The sequence below is a fragment of the Seriola dumerili genome, unplaced genomic scaffold, assembly GCF_002260705.1.
Source record: "Seriola dumerili isolate Sdu_G_001 unplaced genomic scaffold, Sdu_1.0 BDQW01000068.1, whole genome shotgun sequence".
In the NCBI taxonomy this organism is placed as follows: domain Eukaryota; kingdom Metazoa; phylum Chordata; class Actinopteri; order Carangiformes; family Carangidae; genus Seriola; species Seriola dumerili.
This window is the reverse complement of record NW_019174323.1, coordinates 18,857,887-18,877,559: the sequence shown is the minus strand read 5'-3', so window position 1 is coordinate 18,877,559 and position 19,673 is coordinate 18,857,887. Positions and strand designations below refer to the sequence as shown.

The 19,673-nt window shown below is 42.4% G+C and overlaps 1 protein-coding gene across 1 annotated transcript in view; it reads left to right on the top strand.

The window, feature by feature from the left end:
• Positions 1 to 577: 577 nt before the first annotated feature.
• LOC111220218 (carbonic anhydrase-related protein 10) overlaps positions 578 to 19,673 on the top strand; it is a 214,179-nt gene continuing 195,083 nt past the window's right edge. Inside the window, exon 1 of the mRNA XM_022743230.1 lies at positions 578 to 894. Within this exon, the coding sequence (XP_022598951.1) occupies positions 819 to 894 (76 nt within the window). The 5' untranslated portion in view covers positions 578 to 818. The remainder of the gene's footprint in view (positions 895 to 19,673) is intronic.

The window sequence follows — 19,673 nt, the reverse complement described above, 5'->3', positions numbered from 1 at the left end:
TAAGTCTCATTCCCTTTAAGTTGCTTCCTGCACTGTAAACTGATTTGTTTGCATGTTAACAGGATCAATAACAAAGAATAATACTTAAAAAAATTACAACTTTCCTAAAAGGCGATCACAACTACAATGACTTGATTTACCTCTGTAGGCAAACGTTAAACATTTCAGTAAAAAAAGAGAGAGAAACCTTTATTGTGAAACTCCACACCGGAAGTTGTGGTTGTATACCGTCAAACTTGACGCTGGTCCCCTGCAGTGACGGCGGAGAAGTCTCGATCAGAGGCTCGCCACCTGGCGATGCGAGTTTTCTCTGAGTTGTGAGGCGTCTCCAGGTGTTAGTCCGATCCCTCCGCGTGTCCCGCCGCCAGTAATCCGGCTTTTTTCCCTCTTCCTCTTTCCACACAGAGATTTTTTACCCGAAACCACCATGTGTGACTTTCCGTGGTGATGAACGGGATGCCTGCTTTGTGAAACGGCGACGGATGGATGGATGTGTCCATTCACTCAGTCCTAGGGCGCACTGGAATAATACAGTGAACTGACCGAGGATCGGTGTTCTGCTCTTTTTTCTGGAGTTCATCCTTTTTGTGTGTGTTTTCTTTTTTGCCATCTCTGGAATGGTTTCAGTCACTGTGGGAACGTGTAACATTTCTTCCTGAGGCTTTGAGCACCTGCTATGTGTCTGGTGTGGAAATTACCTGGTGGAAGGTGTACAGCGGGATCCGGTCTGGGAGGACAGGACATCTGCAACTGATAAAGCTCCATTTCTTCTTCTTCTTCTTTTTCTTTTTCTTTTTTTTCTAACCTGTGCGTAATGTATGTGGAATGAAAGGATGGATATAATCTGGGAAATACTGATCATTCTCCAGGCCAATTTTATTGTCTGCATATCAGGTGAGTGATGGGCGTCGTTTCCAGCAGGTGCATCAAATAAATTATCTTTAAGCTTTTCCTTAAAAAATCAAAACGTGCGGGCTGAGGGCGGGCTTTGGTTTAAAACAGCTCTGATCCACAAGGACTGCTCCTCAGGACGCGCTCCGGCAGGTGGAGAGAACATATCTAAATGTTCTCACGCAGTCCTCCTGCCATGATATAGACGATCCCTGTTGTTTTAATCTGTAGTTACCTATGGATGTTTCTTTCTCTCTCTGTGTGTGTGTGTGTGTGTGTGTGTGTGTGTGTGTGTGTGTGTGTGTGTGAGAGAGAGACTCAGGATAGGCACAGTGTAGCCTCCAGAACTGGATGCGCAGGCTTCTGACGCACGCATGACATGGGTGGGCTCCTCTTATACAAACCACAATGAACATAATCAATTATATTTTATGTTTTTTATTGTTGCTCCACGGACAAATCACGTGTCTGCTGTTAGACAGCCCCCCCCCCCCCCCCCCCCCCCCCCCCCCCCCCATGTCCTCTCCGTCATTGTGAAGTCTCTGGATTCTCAGTTGATATTAAATAAAACGGGTTGTGTGCCCGGTGAGCGCGCGGCGCTCTGCGGCGTGAGGAGCGGATGCGGCGGTGCGGGTCAGGCTGCTGTGGCCGCTCTGTGTGCGCTGTACGGAGGAGGAAACGCTCTGAGCCTCCAGTAGAATAATAAATGTTTGGTGGAGGACACATGACTTCACACTGTCCTGCTGTCAATTCACAGCCTCCACTTTTGACTGCTGTGTTTAAACTACGTGTTAACCTCAAACCCAGTCTTGTGATTTGACCTCCTTTCACTCCAAATTGCCAAAATTTCTCACGTGAATTTTCAAAATAAAAGCAGATTTTCAAATACAGGTGAAGCTGTGCTCTTTGTGCAAGTTGCAGATACAGTGTCTGAGTGTTTATTATAGAATAGGATAGAATTACAACACACAGTAGAGAGTAAATGACTCTCTTACGAGTGAATCCAATCCTGTCTGCGTATTTTCCAGAGAACCAGGCCCTCCTCTTCCTCTGTAGCTCGGCCCTCAGTCGTCAGTAAAGAGCAGATCCTATATGAGTGTCGGCCTACTCCAGCCTCCACAGTTCTGATTGCTTCGACCATTGGAATGTTTTAATTGAGGTCATCCAACCAGGAACCAGATGATTTTGTCCTTTCTTTTGAACATTGTTAGATAAATGAAATCCCTCCCAGGCAGCAGGTGACACGATGCTAGTGAATACAATCAGGAAATACTAGTAACAGCCCCTTTGTTTCCCCTTGTTCCAGTTAGACCCAGCTTTCATTGTAATGCACATCAGATATTTACTGGTTTTAGCCAATCAAAATGCACCATTTAAACCTGAACTAAGAAGATTTAAATAATTAATCAGTTGATGTTTTAAACAGGGACAGATTGAGGCACGGTGTGGTGGTGCAGTGGTGAGCACTGTCGCAGCACAGCGAGCAGGTTCTGGGTTCTAACCTCCTGGCTGACACGGAGGTCTTTCAGTGCATGTTCTCCCTGTGCCTTCCTCCCACAGGCCGAAGACATGCAGGTTAACTGATGGATGTGAGTGTGAATGGTTGTCAGCTCTGTGTTACTTTTAGGACGTTTTCAAAGTCAATAATAACGTGTCAAACTCAAGATCCTGAGGGAGGGAGTTTCCTCCATGTTTTATTTTTTTACTTGCTGCTCTGAATCAATTTCATCGACGCTGCTGAAGCATCAGCCTGGTTACAGTTTTGTTGAGGAGCTTGTGTGTAGCCTACTTGTGTTAACTGTTGTAAGTGTGTGTTACTAAACACAGGTGTGTTTGCTGAGCTTTAGGCCTCTGTGTCGTCTGTACTGGAGCATGGGGACGGTTGCAGCAAGGAGGCGAGTCCTTTTCCTCCAATCAGAAACATGCTACAGTGATCGCACTCATACTGCACATGCTCAGTTAGACCCTCCCTCGCCATCAAAACTTACTTAGTTTGAATCATTGTTTGGTCAGCATGTGTGGAGGTCAGTGTGTCATGGCTGACAGGGCGCAGACCGCACAACAGTTTGACTCAACTTGTTTAGTTCTTAATAAACTAAATATGCTGCGAGTTTAGTCCCATAGCAACAACAGATGCAACAATATTTGCTAAATTTAACACGTAAGAAAATACAAAGAAGTTATTTTTGAAATTATTCTGTCAGTCTTACAATATATTTACCTGTTTATCATAAAATAGATAAATTGTGCCTTTTTCGACTCAAGGTCGGTTCTATTCAACTCGGTTCTATGCAAAACAAAGGTCAATAACTGTTCTATGATAAATATTATGAAATAAATAATACTATGATATTGTAAAATTATACATATTTTCAGAGTATTGTGCTTATTGAGACAAAAGACTAAAGTTAATTGGTGAAATTTGAATGGTTTTCTAATATGTTGCAACCGTCCCCAGGGTTGTGGTCAGTTGCAACATTTGAATTTGTCTATTTAGATAAATATTGTGACTGATATGTCATATGTTATCATCTCTAAATGTGATGGGTAATTTGCAGACAGATGTGAATTTAATATATAAAAGTTTGTTTGGTGTCTGAGTCACTGAGAGAAATGTAGAAAGTGTTGCAACCGTCTCCAGTCTCCTGTAACTTGCTGGGAGTGAAAATATTCCTTTAATGATGCTTGGATTGTGAAAGTTGCAGCATTTTCATACCACTGATATATATATTTATATATATATATATATATATTTGATGAAATGAAGCTCATTCATCAGCCTGTTGTTATCCCTGATGTCAGGTTAAACTAACATACATGCACATACATGATGCTTCAGAGGACGAGGCAGACTGTTATCTTGCACAGCTGAGCCTGATCGTGGACATGAAAGTCTCCTTAGTGCCAAGAACTTTAATCCGTGATGTAATCAAGAAGCAAAGCCTGGCATCGCTCCAGTGACAGTGAACAGGAGAGTGACTCTGTGGGCACTGTGACAGCACTGTGTGGTGATTTTATTTTATTTTTATCTTATTTTTTGAAGAGAACGAGCTGCAGTCATTATTTTAAAGCAGGCATTTTCAAAGTGCCATCAGACAAAATGGAGACAATTGCCCAGCAGTTGATGATACTCGTGTTAGATCTGGAGTTATAAGGAGCATCATCTGTAGAGTCATTTGTCATGATGGACATGGAGATTACGATGTCATAGAGGAGTGTGAATCACCCTGAATGTAAACGTGTGTTCAGTGATTTAGAGCCATGACTCTCAGAAGGAACAGAAGCAAGGAGTACGAGTACGACTTCCCCAAGGTAAAAGTTTGTGCCACAATCTGTTGTTGGTACAACTGGCACCGTGTTGATAAGTGGCTGAATCAAAGCCAGACCACAATAACTAACTTCCTGTTGTTTTTCACACACCTGTTTGCACCTGTACCTTTCACCAGCAGCAGGTCGTTTCCACCGCCGTACTGGACCGGGCAAGACCGCCCTGAAAACAAATAGGAATAAACGGAGGAGCTGCGTTTTTTTCTGGATAGAAAAACTCTGTAATGTTTAAATGTCTCAACTGATTTCATTGAGCTGTTATTATATTGGAGGGTTCACGATCTTCATTTCATTTCATCGTTTTTGCCTTTATTTTGATAGGTGCAGGCGTTCGGACTCGAACCAGTGGCCGCTGCGGTTAGGACTAACTCAGCTGAGCCACTGATGCGCCCAGCCATTTTATCCATTGTTAATACCATTTTTTTTTTAGTATAGCTGCTCTAATGAGCTACCAGGACTTTCATCGCTGGGGAATTGAACTACTTTGTATTGCTCCAGTATTGTGGCAACTTGAGGAAAAAAAAAACTGCCCAGTTGGAGCTGAGTATGTAAATTACGTGCTCAACATGCCCAACAGCTTCTGGCTCATTAGAGACCAGAGAGCTTCCTTTCTTTTTTAACCAGCCACATCAGTGTGTGACTGGTGTTGTTTTCACCCCGTGTGTGTGTGTGTGTGTGTGTGTGTGTGTGTCATCATGGCAAAATGTGATCCTGGACTACATGTTTTGTCTGCCCATTGGGGGGGGGGGGCATTCAGTTTCCTCCTCCAGGAAATTCTGAGTGTCAAACAATTAATTTCCTGCATTCTAGTGAATTTTTATGCACCAGTTTGTTCTTTTTCTGCATCAATTTATGGTGGAAACGTTTTAAATTATGTTAACAACAAAATTCAGGCACCAGGAACAATTGGAAATGGAACATGATGCCGTGAGACTCTCAAATTCAAATGTCCCACCCAGGTAAAAAATCATCTTTTGACAGTCTTTGGATGACTAATGCTTCTCTGCTGCTGTCTTAGCTAGCTAGCTCTTATGGGTCGGCACATCACCTTAAAGCTCCATATTTTCTTCTTCTTCTGTGTTTTATTTGAAGTTTTGATCCATAAGAAGATATATCTGTGGTTTTAAAAACCAAAAACCATCTCAGGGTAGTTTCACATCCCTCTCAGGCTAGTGGAAACTGTAATGAGTGAGGTGTGTGGGATCCAGAGGAGCCAGGACATTATCTCTGGACACCAATGTTGCTGTTGAACTTTTTGATTGTATTTTTTTTTTTTATTCTTGCAGCACCACAAACAAAATTCACCTCCACTGTATTGTAGTGGAGGCAGTGACATGTGTCATCTGGAGTCTCATCCCTCAAGCCTCGTACTTTTTTTTTTATCCTCCCCTTTTTAGCCAAATATTAGAGGAGCAGTAATTATGGTTGTAATCCTGTTTCTGTACAATTGTTCATAATTAATGTGAGTGAACGTTGGTTTCTTTAGGTCTCAGGAAGCTCTGGGGTTTAAAAGACATTATATGGGTCTTATTGAAGCAGGAGATAGAGGCGAGTAATTACGTTGACTATGTGTCATTTCATTATGGACTTCTAATTATAAACCATTGCTTCGTGGTTATTTGACAATGGCGCTTTGATGTTACACAGGCTACATATAGCACGTTTGAAGTTGAACCTTCCCTCTATACTAATCCATAACGCCTGCGTCATCGCCTTCATTTGATCATTGGACTGAAGCGCGTGGTTTATTTCACGAGGAACAGTAAATATGAGCCGAGGGACTTTAGGTTGAACACACTGTGTTTTCTCTCACATGAGAAACTATCTAATAACGGCAGTGATGGTGGAAGCCTCATGTCTAATGCATGCTGATGGTTCTCCATATATCTGCCTACGTGGTATTCCACAGAGGCAGTATGGACATACATGATAAATACATACATGATAAATATACAGCAGTGTTATGGAAAGCAGGGTCAGATTCACCCACTGTGGCGTCCAGGGGCAAAAATCTGTCAAAACCACCCTACACAAAAAACCCCACTATACTGGTACATAAGTAAAAATATAATAAACAACTATAAATAAATAATATCAATTATATAAAATAAAAGAATCTTAAAACTAAATTTTGACTCAGTCTGGATGAAGTAAGGAACTACACCCAAAAGAAGATTTCCATTTATCACTAATCACAGATAAAGTAAAACAATACTAGTCCTTTGGTGAAAAGTTGAAGATATAACATGCTGCTGTGAACCAGTATCACCACCAGCTAGAGTTAAGATTCACCTGATGCTGTCACGAAAACCTTCGTTTCTCAGCTGCTGAAGCAGGTAGAAACGTGAAGTAAAACCCATTTGAAACCTTAAACATTTGGCTTTTATTGTAAATCACTGCCTTTACCCTAATGTACTGAACTGAAATGAGACTAATGTCAATGTTTTTCCAGCCACATCCAGTTTCAAATACAATTAGAGGGAGACTCGGGTCTTAATGGGTCAAAGAGCAAGGCTATAATTATGTGCTAGCATTTCCTACAATAACCTCTTGTAGGAGAGGCGTTAGCTTAGCGACAACACAGTTAGCCAGGACATCAACTCTGTCTCACAGGCATAAAAGTGACTGCTGACCTCTGTGCCTCTACTCATGCTCACAGTTGGTACCGTCCATCCCTAAAGTCTCCACACCCCCACGTTGTGAGGCCCAGGGAGGGTCCTACCAGAATCTGAGGTGCAGTTCATCTTTAATGCCCTCAGCATTTTAGATAATATTCTCAGTGTAGAAATCTGGAAAACAAATTTTCTATTAATTAATTTATTACAAGCCAATTGACATGCAGTGGCCCTGGGGCTCTTGGGGATCAGGGCCGATGAGGAGTCTGGAGTCCTCGGGCAGTTGGCTGCTTGATGTAAAGTTAAACACTGAGAAAAACCAAAACCAAATGGTGCTTTTCAATCAAGTGCAATAATCAGCATCATTTATTGGCAGCGATTTAATCCTGGTTTGAGCGTCTCAACGATCAGAGCCTCAGTTTTCTGAGAGACGTCTTTAATGGCCACAAGTATTGACTAAACTGTCTGCCATTATAGAAGTAATTGTTTTGCCTTTAGGCAGAATTTTTTGCTCTAATGACCAAATCAAAGATCAGAAATTCAGACTAACCAGATACACAGAAGAGTCTTGCTGTTTCAGATATTCCAGAGGAAAAAAGAAAGCGTATTGATTTTTGGTGGACTCCAGTCGTGGCGAGATCTATAAAGACTTGTTGTGTGTTCTCTCACACAGTTTATTTATTTCATGGCAAAAGGCCAGAGCAAGAAAATATTGTTGTAGCGCCGCGTGTTGCAGCAGACATGGGACAGGAGAGATTTCCACCAGTCTTCTATTACAGTATCTTTTCTGCTGCAGTGTTTGTTTGCTTCCTCTGCCCAGAAGTGCTCAAAAAGCCATTTCTAAACAGGATTTGACTTCATGTGCCAGGTAAACACTTTCGTCTGCTGTTCTCCATCTGTTCAGACACAGAAATGCCTTTCTTTTTACTTTTTCACTCCTCAGCTTTCACTTAACATGTTCTCAGCAGAAATGAAACTTCCCTCGCACTGTGACAGATTGGTATAAAAGGAGCAATTCTCTTTTTTTTCCTCCCTCCTTTACTCTATTTAAAAGTCCCATTGTGTAGAAAGTGATATTTCCATGTCTTTTTGATTATAGAGCAGGCCACTCAGAGACACTCAGAGAAACCAAATCCAGCAAGGTTTGGATGGTGGGTCCAGGTGGGCGGGGCTTGGTGACTGCTTTGTTGTGACATCACAAAGTTCCAGAAGTCCTGACGGCTGGTTTTAAGGCTCAGTTTCTGAATACAGGCTGTGTGCATTTCTCTGTGGACTGAGCGCCGGACAAAATGTTGGAGCAATGATAAATAAATGAATAAATGAATAAATTAAAACAAACAGGCTGAAAGGACTTCAGCCCTGAAGGTCTTAAGTTGTTTTGACAGACTTGAAATCTGTTGAACAAAGGGAAGTGGAGGTGAAGGTCTCCTACGTCCAGTTTGTGTAAAATATGAAGAAAACAACGACATGTACAGTTTGTCTACAAGTGCTGCTTAAAGGGTTTGCTGTCCTCTAACAAGTGACGTGTCATTTTGTTTTTATTTGAAAACTAAATCTCGTCTCTGTGACAGTTGCTCAGCTCTGGACTTCAGACCTCAGATGTTGGAGTCGAGTCAGACAAGTAAAGATTGCGTAAGTTTACTGTGTGTCACACTGTGTGAGATGGATCTAATGAAATCTCAGAGGCAGTCTGTATCAGACTGTACGATGAATGTGCAGTGAATCAAAGCACTTTTTTTTTAGTTTCTCTCCAGACATGTTTTAAACTCTGTAAAAATCCTCTGCTATGATTCATATTTAGTCCAACATTGCTTCCCCACTGGGTCTGAAGCTCATCTGCTCTTACTTCCTGGTTGAGAAATCCAGGTGGACAGGTGAAAGAGCAGAGAGCATCAAGATGGTTAGAGGAGGAAACATCAGAGAGACTCAGCCACATGTTTGAGCCTCAGTCAGACCCAGACTCAGAGGAGGAGTCTGAGACCAGAACCAGAGACTAGCAGACAGATCAGAACCATTAGCACAGTTAGCATCTTTTATTTGTTTATGTTGTTTGTTAGCTTGTAACTGGCAGTGGCTGACACAGTGTTAGCGGTTGTGCTAATGCTAACGCTCTCTCTCGCTGTACTGACAAGGTTTCAGGTGTATTTAGCCCCGCCCCCCGTCCCCCACAAGCTGACAGGATTGGTTCTTTAGGTTTGTGATGTATGAAACCCTGAATCTGTTTCTATGAGACTATGATTGGTTCACTGCAGTTCAAGGTGGAAACACTCAGTCATGGTGTTGATGATTATTTCATCATCATGTGTCTGTGTTATATAAAAACATATAAAAAGATGCTGTTTAGTACATTTTGTGCATCTTTTCCTATTTTGTTGGTTTGTTGCATTGTGTCACTAAATTTCTGCCACGGTTCTTCTCTCACAGTTGTCGACTCTGGTCTCACATATCCCAGACTGCCACAGTGTAACAGGCCTTTAAACCTGAAAACAAATCTCAGGTTAATGAACGGGTAACGTCCCAGAACATTAGAAATAATAAGTATAGAAGCAGGAGGCGGTCCTCGCTCAGCCTTGTACCTTTAGTGCTTATTGTCCTGAAGTAAATGCTTTGAGAGGACTTGGTCACTGCTGTGCAAACAAATGTATTAGCGCAGCCTTGAATGGAAATGATCACATACGCTCAGCTTTTGAGTAAAGTCAGATCTGAAAAGACTTGAGACATGTACCAAAGCACCTGAAGACAGTTTTGAGCAGCAGCAGCAAAAAAAAAAAAGAAAAAGAAAAGCTAATTAAGAGAGTTCAAAATAACCTTTGACATAAATCTTCTAAAGGTTTTATTCATTAAGGAGCAGCGAGCAAGATATTAAAAAGTTGTGCAAGTAGTAAAAAAATGACTTAATTTTGTGTGTGGTCCCTGGAGGAAAACTTTCTGTACACCTGTTAAATAATGACTGTGAGCAAAATGCTAATTAATCATGCAGCTCTGAAACACAATGCAGTTTTCCCTGTGAACAGTTTTGATCAGTTTCCTTGTTCCTTTGCTGAGCACGAGGAGCAATTTATCCTTTGTTCATACAACTGAAGCATCCACCCCGGCATGACGAAGCAGACTCCTGTGCTGTCAGCTCCGGTGCTCCTTCAGCACGGCTGGTTCTTCTGTCAGCCGGGTGTCTGTCTGACAGCCTGTTTAGGAGCTGGGTCTCAGACAGTCGGTGTTTTCGGTTGTTAAACTACTTCTCCTTCCCCTTTTAACCAATCTGTGCATTTCCTTTTTGTCCTCTGAGGCTGCTGCTGCTAAAATGGAATTTCAGCTCGCTGAATGTGTTTGATGGGAATTGTGTGAAAGTTTATAAAATTCAATATTGAATTCTTTGTGCAGAAGTAGCATTGAACCTGCACAGGCGGTAATGAAGTCCCCACCTCGCACATTACTTGAAATTTTCACAACAAGCTGTGCAAAGCCAAGTGTAGGCTTCAAGGCAAAGTAATATCAGCACCTGATTGCTTCCAGGGACAGAGGCCCATTAGAGGCGCTGCTTCCTCTTCTCAGCCGCATTTTGTGAGCAACTGTGACCACGGCGGATAATCACACGTTTCCTTCAGAGAAGAACGTGGCCTCGGGGAAGCTTAGAAATTTAAATGGGATGATGAAATCACAGGGTAGGGCCTTTGGTGTATTTGTGACAATAACACGTGTCTCCACCAGCCGGCCATATGCCACCGAGCAAAGATCCATGTTGCCAAGGACACCCCCCCCCCCCCCCCCCATGTTTCTCCTGTTGCAAACCCCAGCAGCACATGTTGCCTGCAGTGTGCTTCTGTTGGAAGCTCTACCCCCCCATGTCTGTCAGTTTGTGCTGCCCCTGTGCTGCTCTAGTGTTGTGGAAGTTATTTTTCATTGTTCCTTAAATCTCCAACCGATGAAGTAACGACGTAAGAGCGGGCTGGGGTTCAATATGGCATCCGAGTCCAGTCTGGAGTCTGAAGCTTCAGCTTTCAACAGTTTTAAGTAACTAAAGTTATGAATCAATGTAATCAAGTTTTGACTGAGAAGACAGGAACATTAGTTTTAAGCAGTCACCTTCTTAAAGCTCTGTATTTTCTTCTTCTGTGTTTTATTTGAAGTGTTGATCCATCAGAAGATATAAAAACCATCTCAGTGTAGTTTCACATCTCCTCTCTCAGGCTTCTCTCTGCAGCTCTAGTAACAACAGGTCGGTGAGCCAATCAGAAGAAAGGAGGCTCTGAGCCTCTCCTCTGATTGGCTGACTGTTTTCTGAGTGATCCAGTAAAAATATAGCAGATTTCAGGTAAAAACACTCAGAGAAACCAAATCCTGCAAGGTTTGGATGGTGGGTCCAGGTGGGCGGGGCTTGGTGACTGCTTTGTTGTGACATCACAAAGTTCCAGAAGTCCTGACGGCTGGTTTTAAGGCTCAGTTTCTGAATACAGGCTGTGTGCATTTCTCTGTGGACTGAGGCTTTGATACTTTCACAGTATTAATATAGAAGCTAGAGCTGATCTATAATCACACTACACATGGACACAGACCTTTACACTGGAGGAGCTTTAATGTTCACGCTGTAGCCACAACCTGAAAATGAGATGAGCAGCACGTTTACTTTTACACACTTTTTTCAGAAGCTACTAGTTGAAAGGCTAAACTGATTACTACTAACCACATGTAAACAAGTTTAACTGGCTCTTGTTTCACTTCACCTTTCTTCATAAATAAATGCAGGTGGCTGCTGCTCGTGATGTCTCAGCAGATTTTCTCCAACAAATGACAAACTGCCTGACATTTATTCTGCGTGCACTGTGAACAACCCTCACTTCATCGAGGACAGTTTTGGCTCCTCATTAGAAAATTTTAAATTACAGCACTGTTCATTTGTTCAGATGCACAAATCTATTGACATGTGTTTCCATCCTCCTGACCTCCGTGACCTCCTGTGGTCATGCTGATAATGTGGAGGAGGCACAATGTTGTACTAGTGCAGCAAATTCTCTCAAGGAAGCTGCTTTTAGGGTTAAGGATTCGGGTTCATTTCAAGGTCAGGGAATGGATGGTAATTCAACGATGGTTTTCAGTGGTAATTTAATTAAACCCAAGCTCAGAACAGTAATCCTTGTATTACTGTGTCCCACGTCTCTTGAACCGACTTCCTGAAGACCTGAGGGCAGCAGCAAACTTGAGACCTAGCCACCTTTTTAGTCTGGCTTTTAATTGAATTTTATTCATTTCATTTATTTATTTGCTTATTTATTTATACATTTAGTCTGCTTCAGTACTTGGTGTATTCTGTTTTCATTCTGTGGATTGTTTCTTTTACTACCCTACTTTTTACTTCTGGTTTTACTCACTTTGATACACTCCCCTCTTTTACTGTTATAATCTTTTTTTTTCCACACTCCACTTTTCTATTATTGTCTTATTTTGCTATTCTGAATTATTATTTTTTTTATCCTGCCTCTGGTGTTTCCTCATTGCAAATTTATGAGACTTATGATACAGTTTCCTCGGTTCCTCATTTCCTGTTTTAGATCAAGTCCTTTATGTATAATATTGTGGTCATTATGGGAGTGGAGGGGTGGAGGGGTGGAGGGGTGGCGGTGGGGTGTCATCGTACAAAGCACTTTATGTTGCACAGTTTGTATGATAAAGTCTGCTTGATTGATAATAAAGATAAGACGTCCTCACAATTACAGAAGTCCTCACGAGTGCACACACACACATACACATTTGTATGTACTTGTCCTTACAAGTACATACAAATGTGTGTGTGTGTGTGTGTGTGTGTGTGTGTGTGTGTGTGTGTGTGTGAGAGAGGGAGACAGAGAGTGACCACCTTGCTGGTCCCCAGGCAGCCATAGCTCATCACATCTGCTGCTCAGGAATCTGAAGTCTATCAGCCAGCTGGAGTGAGACGACCTCCACGCCAGCTGTAATTTACCACAGGGGATGAGATGGGGAGTGTGTATATGTATGTGTGTGTGTGTGTGTATTTTGTGAGGGATTGACTCAGCCAGAGCGAAATGTAGTGAGTCGGTGACAGGGACTGGCAGAGAAAGAAAGAAGGAAGGAAGGAAGGAAGGAAGGAAGGAAGGAAGGAAGGAAGGAAGCAGTTGCGGTTGCGTGATATGGAGGCATCACGTTTCTGGTAGACATTTAGTTTGTGTAAGAACCAATCAGAAAGCAGCTCTCCCTGCTGTATACATCAGCACCAGCCAAGCGCCCCAATTCACTTCCCAGCACACACAGGCCCTGTCAGGGAATCCAAATCTCCAGCTGCTAATCTGATAATCCTGTGCAGATGTGTGTCCTGCAACAGGAATAGGAATAGTGTGTGTGTGTGTGTGTGTGTGTGTGTGTGTGTGTGTGTGTGTGTGTGTGTGTGTGTGTGTGTGTGTGTGTGTGTCCTACAGTAAGTGGGTGGGTGATACAGAGACACACGCAGAGCTGGTGTTTATCCAGGCTTCACTTTCTCCTCTCTTTCTGTGAGAGTCACTGTTTTCTCTCTTTTCTTTTTTTTCTGCCTTGTCACTGGTTCGTTCTGGAATAATCTGCAGCCTGTTTTCACACAATCTGCCAACAGTTCAACACTGTGTTTGGTCAATTCTTACATCTCAAAGCAGCTGACATTATCACATCATTAGTATGACCCTGAGGGAAAGTTGTGGCACATAATCGGATTCCCAATGGGATCGATGCATCTCAGATTTCCTCGGGTATAAACGTCCACAATCTCTATGGAATATATATAAAGATGATCCTAATAATCACATTTGTTCTCTGGTGTTTAAAGTCATACAGGTGATTCTGTGTGTTCATCAGTGTCTGCAGGACTGACGCAGGATGAATGTAAACAATATTAGAAAAGGAAAAAGAGGGAAAATGCCGCCTTCAAAGCTTTCGGCAGAATGAAAAGAACAGACTTGTTACTGTCGCGACGAGGGAGCGTTCATGTATTATTCCAACACTGTTACCACATGTTAGTCTTGTTCACACCACATAACGAGGCTAAATTACCCACTTTTATACATCACAGATATAAGCAGCTAGCTTGGTTAGCCGGCACGTTTTCCCACAAGTAGCTCCCTATGCGGTTAGCAAAAAGTGGCTAATTAAAGCAGTTAATTACTCGCTATTGGACTCAGAGACAAGAGTTTGATTTAAGTGAGGCTGAAGTTTGTTTGGAAAGCTTTAGGAGGTTTATACCGGTTGACCTCACGTCTTTTGTTTTGCTGCAGTCAGAGGCCAATCAGTGCAAAGTTAGCATGACCCATAGTCACAATATAAAATATATGTGTCACTCATATTTTAACTGATTGAGAGATGAACACTGGACTGAAATTGTACAGTTCTAAGGCATTTTAAAGCTCCTCCAGTGTAAAGGTCTCTGTCCATGTGTAGTGTGATTATAGATCAGCTCTAGCTTCTATATTAATACTGTGAAAGCATCAAAGCCTCAGTCCACAGAGAAATGCACACAGCCTGTATTCAGAAACTGAGCCTTAAAACCAGCCGTCAGGACTTCTGGAACTTTGTGATGTCACAGCAAAGCAGCCACCAAGCCCCGCCCACCTGGACCCACCATCCAAACCTTGCAGGATTTGGTTTCTCTGAGTGTTTTTACCTGAAATCTGCTATATTTTTATTGGATCACTCAGAAAACAGTCAGCCAATCAGAAGAGAGGCTCAGAGCCTCCTCTCTTCTGATTGGCTCACCGACCTGTTGTTACTAGAGCTCCAGAGAGGATATACAGGACCTTTAACAACATGGCTTGTAGCCCTGCCCCTCATACCAACAATAATACATATTTTACATTGTGTAATTGTTTTCTTCTTACCACACAGGCCCAGTGATGGTGCTCTGAGCAGCCCGACTTACTTAATATAAAGGATGAGAAGTAAGCGAAAATCGGCCAGCAGTTCACAGGATTAAAGGGCCTTTAAGCTGCAGGAGCATCAGTTGTACTGAGGTTCCTAAGACCCAGTTACAGAAAATGTGTTTGCTCCTTAATGCAGTTACATAACAGCCCATGCAAAGGTGGATCTACTGTGAGCCTTTGTTGCTTTTATGTTATGCAGTGATTTTTTATTTTCTTATTCAAACATGTTTACTGACAGTAGATAAGTTTGTGACGACACCAACAATCTCCAGGAGTTAATTACACTTTCAGAAAAAGGCTCCGTTTTCCTCCTGTGTAACTTTTAGTCTCAATCATGTCTGAACATCTTTTATTAGATTTCATGTCTGGCTTTAAAGCTGAGCAAACTTTGCTTTGTAAAAAACAAAAAAGAAAAAAAAAAGAGAAAAGTGAGTTGAGGTGTTTTAAGTTGCACTATGTCCCTGTTCTGTGATAAATGACGGTTGAATGGCTGAGTATGGTTAACTGGGAGTGCACTGCAGTAGACCCTTCACAGCAGCTAATCTTGGCTGTGTGTGTGTGTGTGTGTGTGTGTGTGTGTGTGTGTGTGTGTGTGTGTGTGTGTGTGTGTGTGTGTGTGTGTGTGTGTGTGTGTGTGTGTGCGTGCTGAGACAGACCGACTGTAGTGGAGCTGTTACACACTGTGGTAAGTACAGTGTCTAGTCACTGGCATGGATACACAGGGTTTTATGGCTTTCAGCTCAATGGGATCACAGGCCAGAGAGGACAAAGGTATTCACCTTCTTTAAACCCTCTCAATTATTGATGGCTGCTTCTCTCCCTCTCTCTCTCTCTCTCTCTCTCTGCTCCACCTCTCCTTTCTCCAGCTCTTTGAGCACAAACAAAATAATGGATTTCTTCTTCTTCCTCTGTTTTTGTTTTTTTTTTTTTTTTTTTTTTTTTTGGCGGCACTCAGCAGAGGAAAGGTAGCGACAAAGTTTTAGAGATGAGAAATGGGACAGCGAGGAGGAAGTGGGCGAACGGAGCGAGAGAGTGTTCTTGTCAGATGTGCTGTGATCAGTGATCCTGAAGCACTCTCCTCACTTCACCTGTGAAACCAAGAAACTCACCTCAACACGCGTCGCTACGTAGCTTCACCTTGTCAAATTAAAATCATCACATCATATAATAATGCATTTTATTATGATATAATATAACATGTTTAGAATTATTATATTATATAAATAATACATACTATTCTGTCATAACACCACCTCACAATTATCATATTATTCTTCACTGTTTTATATCATATTAGCATTTTATTGTTTTAAGATTTTTTTTATTTTAATTTCTTTTTATTACATTGACAGAATATCATATAAATAATTTTTTATGACATTCTCCCAAGTTATATTTTTATTATGTCAACATCCACTAAACTTTCCTTTTCACCCTCTCAGAAAAGACAGCTACATAACACAGATGTACGTGACTATATATAATTTATATAACAATAATAATAATATAGTTACTTACTTCTATTATATATATATATGTATATATATGTATATATATATATATATATATATATATATATGTGTATATATTTATTATATACATCCATACACATCATATCCTTTTCAATTCTACATCTGTTTATTGTTTTTGTTGTCATTTACATGTCTGCTCATTATATGTTCCTTTGGGTCACACACAACAACAACAACAACAACAACAAAAATGATGAATGAAAATAAAATAAAAACATTATTCTCTTTACCCAACTCTGCCCATTAGTGGTGAAACAGTTTGTCTTATGTGATATTGGAGTGTGAGTTCTTTATGATAAGAAGACCCAATGATTGTGATTTAAGCTGCAGCACCTTTAAATCATAACGATCAGTGTGACACACTGTTTGCCTCAAAATAAATTTTCACTGAGTTTTTGTGGATGTGCAGCAAAAACAAGGACATAGTGTCTGGAACATCACTCGCAGGTTTCTAAAGGGACACGTCGGAGCCTGGATTTAGGTTTTGCCGCCTGCTGCCATCTTGTCAGTGTTTGTTTTGGAGCCAGGAAAAACTTGGGCAAAGAGAGACGGGGAGCTCTCTCTCAGTTTTGAAGTTTGAGAGACCTGTCAGTCAAAGCAAATCCAGCGCCAAACACCCCTCTCTTTAAGCCTCCTTATCTTCAAAATAAATTTCAAAACTGCCTCCAAAAGGCACATAAGACGAAGTGAAATTAGCAGCTCAGACGCAACTTCAGGTGGAAGAAAAAAATGTACTGACGCATTTTGCATTTTAAGTGGGGATGTTTTTTTCTCTCTCAGTTGCTTCTGGTTTTTATTTTTTACAGCATCACTCAGGACGTGTTACGTTTTAAGGCAGGTTAACCCTGATGGTTGCCAGGTGGGATGTTTTCACATGCGGTGTGGGTGTGGCTAGTGGTCAGCAGGGGTGTGGCTATGAAGGCGAGGAAGTGCTGAGCGTCACTGTTCCCTTCCTTTGTTTTCCGTTTCTTCGTTCTTCACTGAACGCTTTCATGCATAAGCTCTCTTCATCAGGTCTGAGAAATCAACCACGGTAATTATTCTCAACAGGGAGTTTTCATCTTACAGAAACCGGGTCATGTGCTGTGTCTTCCACGCTCAATCTTGCTGTTTTGAGTGCAAAGGTGTGTTCACAGTGACAAGTATAGCGCCCTGCGCTGCACTGGAAGCACCCGGATGGTTTCCCTCAAAACGAACGCTTCTCACCCTCATCTGACAGTTGCTATTGAGTTGCATTATGGGAGTTGTAGGATCCAGCATTACCGCCTCTCTGCTGCATCAATTTGATCTCATTTAAATCTGTCTCTTGTACATTTGGGTGATATCCAGCACTTAGTATCTCAGCACAGTCCAGCCCAAATGTCACGATATACAATATGACGTGACAAGGTTCAGTGACAGTAAACAAAGCAGTGACATGAGGGTCGTACTCGGCAGCAGGACTGTGCAAAAACATTTTATATGGCAGGAAATATCACAATATTCAATATTATCGTATTGTGTCTTTTAATTTGGAGACTTTGTTATTTCATCAGAGCCTTGTACAGCTACTGTATATGTGAGGGACTTTTCTTTACTGCAGCTCTCAAATTGATGCTGGCTGTTTACACGCTGTGGTCGTGATCTGTAACTGAGCCTCTGTCTCATTTACTGAGCAAGACGGCAACAAGACTTCACAAGACTTTCAACTTCAGTAGCCAATTATGGAGAGAAGTGTGTGTGTGTGTGTGTGTGTGTGTGTGTGTGTGTGTGTGTGTGTGTGTGTGTGTGAACAACAACAAGCAGCATAAAGATGAACTTCAAACAGGCTCTAATATTACCTGATGTGTGATGTCCTCTGCAACAGAAATAGTTGTATACAGTTAATAAAGCAGGAAAACCACAGCTGTGTTTTGGACGCATCAGAAAAACATCCTGACTCTCGGCTCTGAAAATTTGATCATTTCAGCTCCAAGCAAGTACAACAGGAACGTCCAGCAGTGTGATGTACGCTGCCATGTCTGCTCAGAGCTGAGTGAAGACCTGGATCTAACTTCCTGACATTCATCTCGCCGTATAAAGACGTTGAGCCTGTGCTGTAGAGTGCTGCAGGGATGACAGATTGTTTTCAGGCCAATCAGGAAGTTTCCTTGACAAAAAGCCAACGAGCTTTTGGATTATTGCAGAAAATGTGACAAACAAGATCATCTTCACTAATGAGCCCAGTTTGATGATGTTTGAAGCCTGAATACAATCAGCAGAAGTAAGAAGCTAATGTTGAACTTCAGCTTGTAGTTGGATTCAGCTCTGACCTCCTCTACTAAAGCCTTTCCCTATGTCTCTTCTGGACTGTGTTGTGTCTCCTGTGGTGAAACTGTGAGGTCTGATTCTCCTGAGCAGTGCTCCCACTGCGATCTGCCCTCTGCAGCTCAGATAGGAAACCAGTTGGTGTGGTTCAATTCAGTCTTCAGGGCCCAGATCTTTCACTGTGTGACACTGAGGTAACTACGCCCAGACACACACACACACACACACACACACACACACACACAGACACACACACACAGCTGGGCTATTAAAGAGAGGCACCAATAGGAGCTTGGTGAGAGATAATTGTCTCATAAGTCAGTAAGCACAGCTGTTGGCAAGGTCAAGTTTCATTTATGGACGCACGTCACCACTCACAGTTTAGTCTCTGTGTCTTTTCCAGTCTGCTGTTCTTCCTCTTCTTCTTCTTCTCTTTTGTTTCCCTCTTCTCTCTCTCTCTCTCTCTCTCTCTCTCTGCACCTGTCCTGTACCTGTCTGGACCTCGTCAGTCCCCTCCATCCTTCCCTCCCTCTCTCTTTCTGCATGGTTGGGCCTCAGGATTGCTTGTGCCCCTTCAATGAATATTAATGGAAGAGTTTTGGATATTATATGAAAATGAACAGTTTATTTACAGAGTCCCTCTCCCTCTCTCTCCCTCTCTCTCTGTTGGCTTTATGGGAGGTTTAAAGCGGATTGTCCGTAGACGGTTCATGGGTATCGCAGACGGACCAGGCACCGCGGAGACCATCACGGATGTGGTCAGGTTTCGCGGTATGTGAGCGCCAAAGTACGCGACGCCTAGCGTGCCGCGTAGGCTTCTTGTGGACAGATGACTGCGGCAGCTCGCCGAAAGCCGTAAGGATGGCCCCGGGGCCAGTGCAGATTTGCCTGGACTCTTCCACACTGCTGAACGTCGTGCTGATCGCTGTATGGCTGCGCTATGGTGGGGGGGGGGGGGGCTTGCTGAACGCTGCCAGACTCTCAAGTATGAGGATGAAACGGGCCGGTGCTGTGCTAAATAGGATTCAGGTCAGTAAGAGGCTGTGGCCAAGCAGATCCGTCATACGGCTTTAGAGGAACCTGCTCTCCAAACAACAGCCCGCCATTGTTTGGAACCAGGAAGTGAAGGG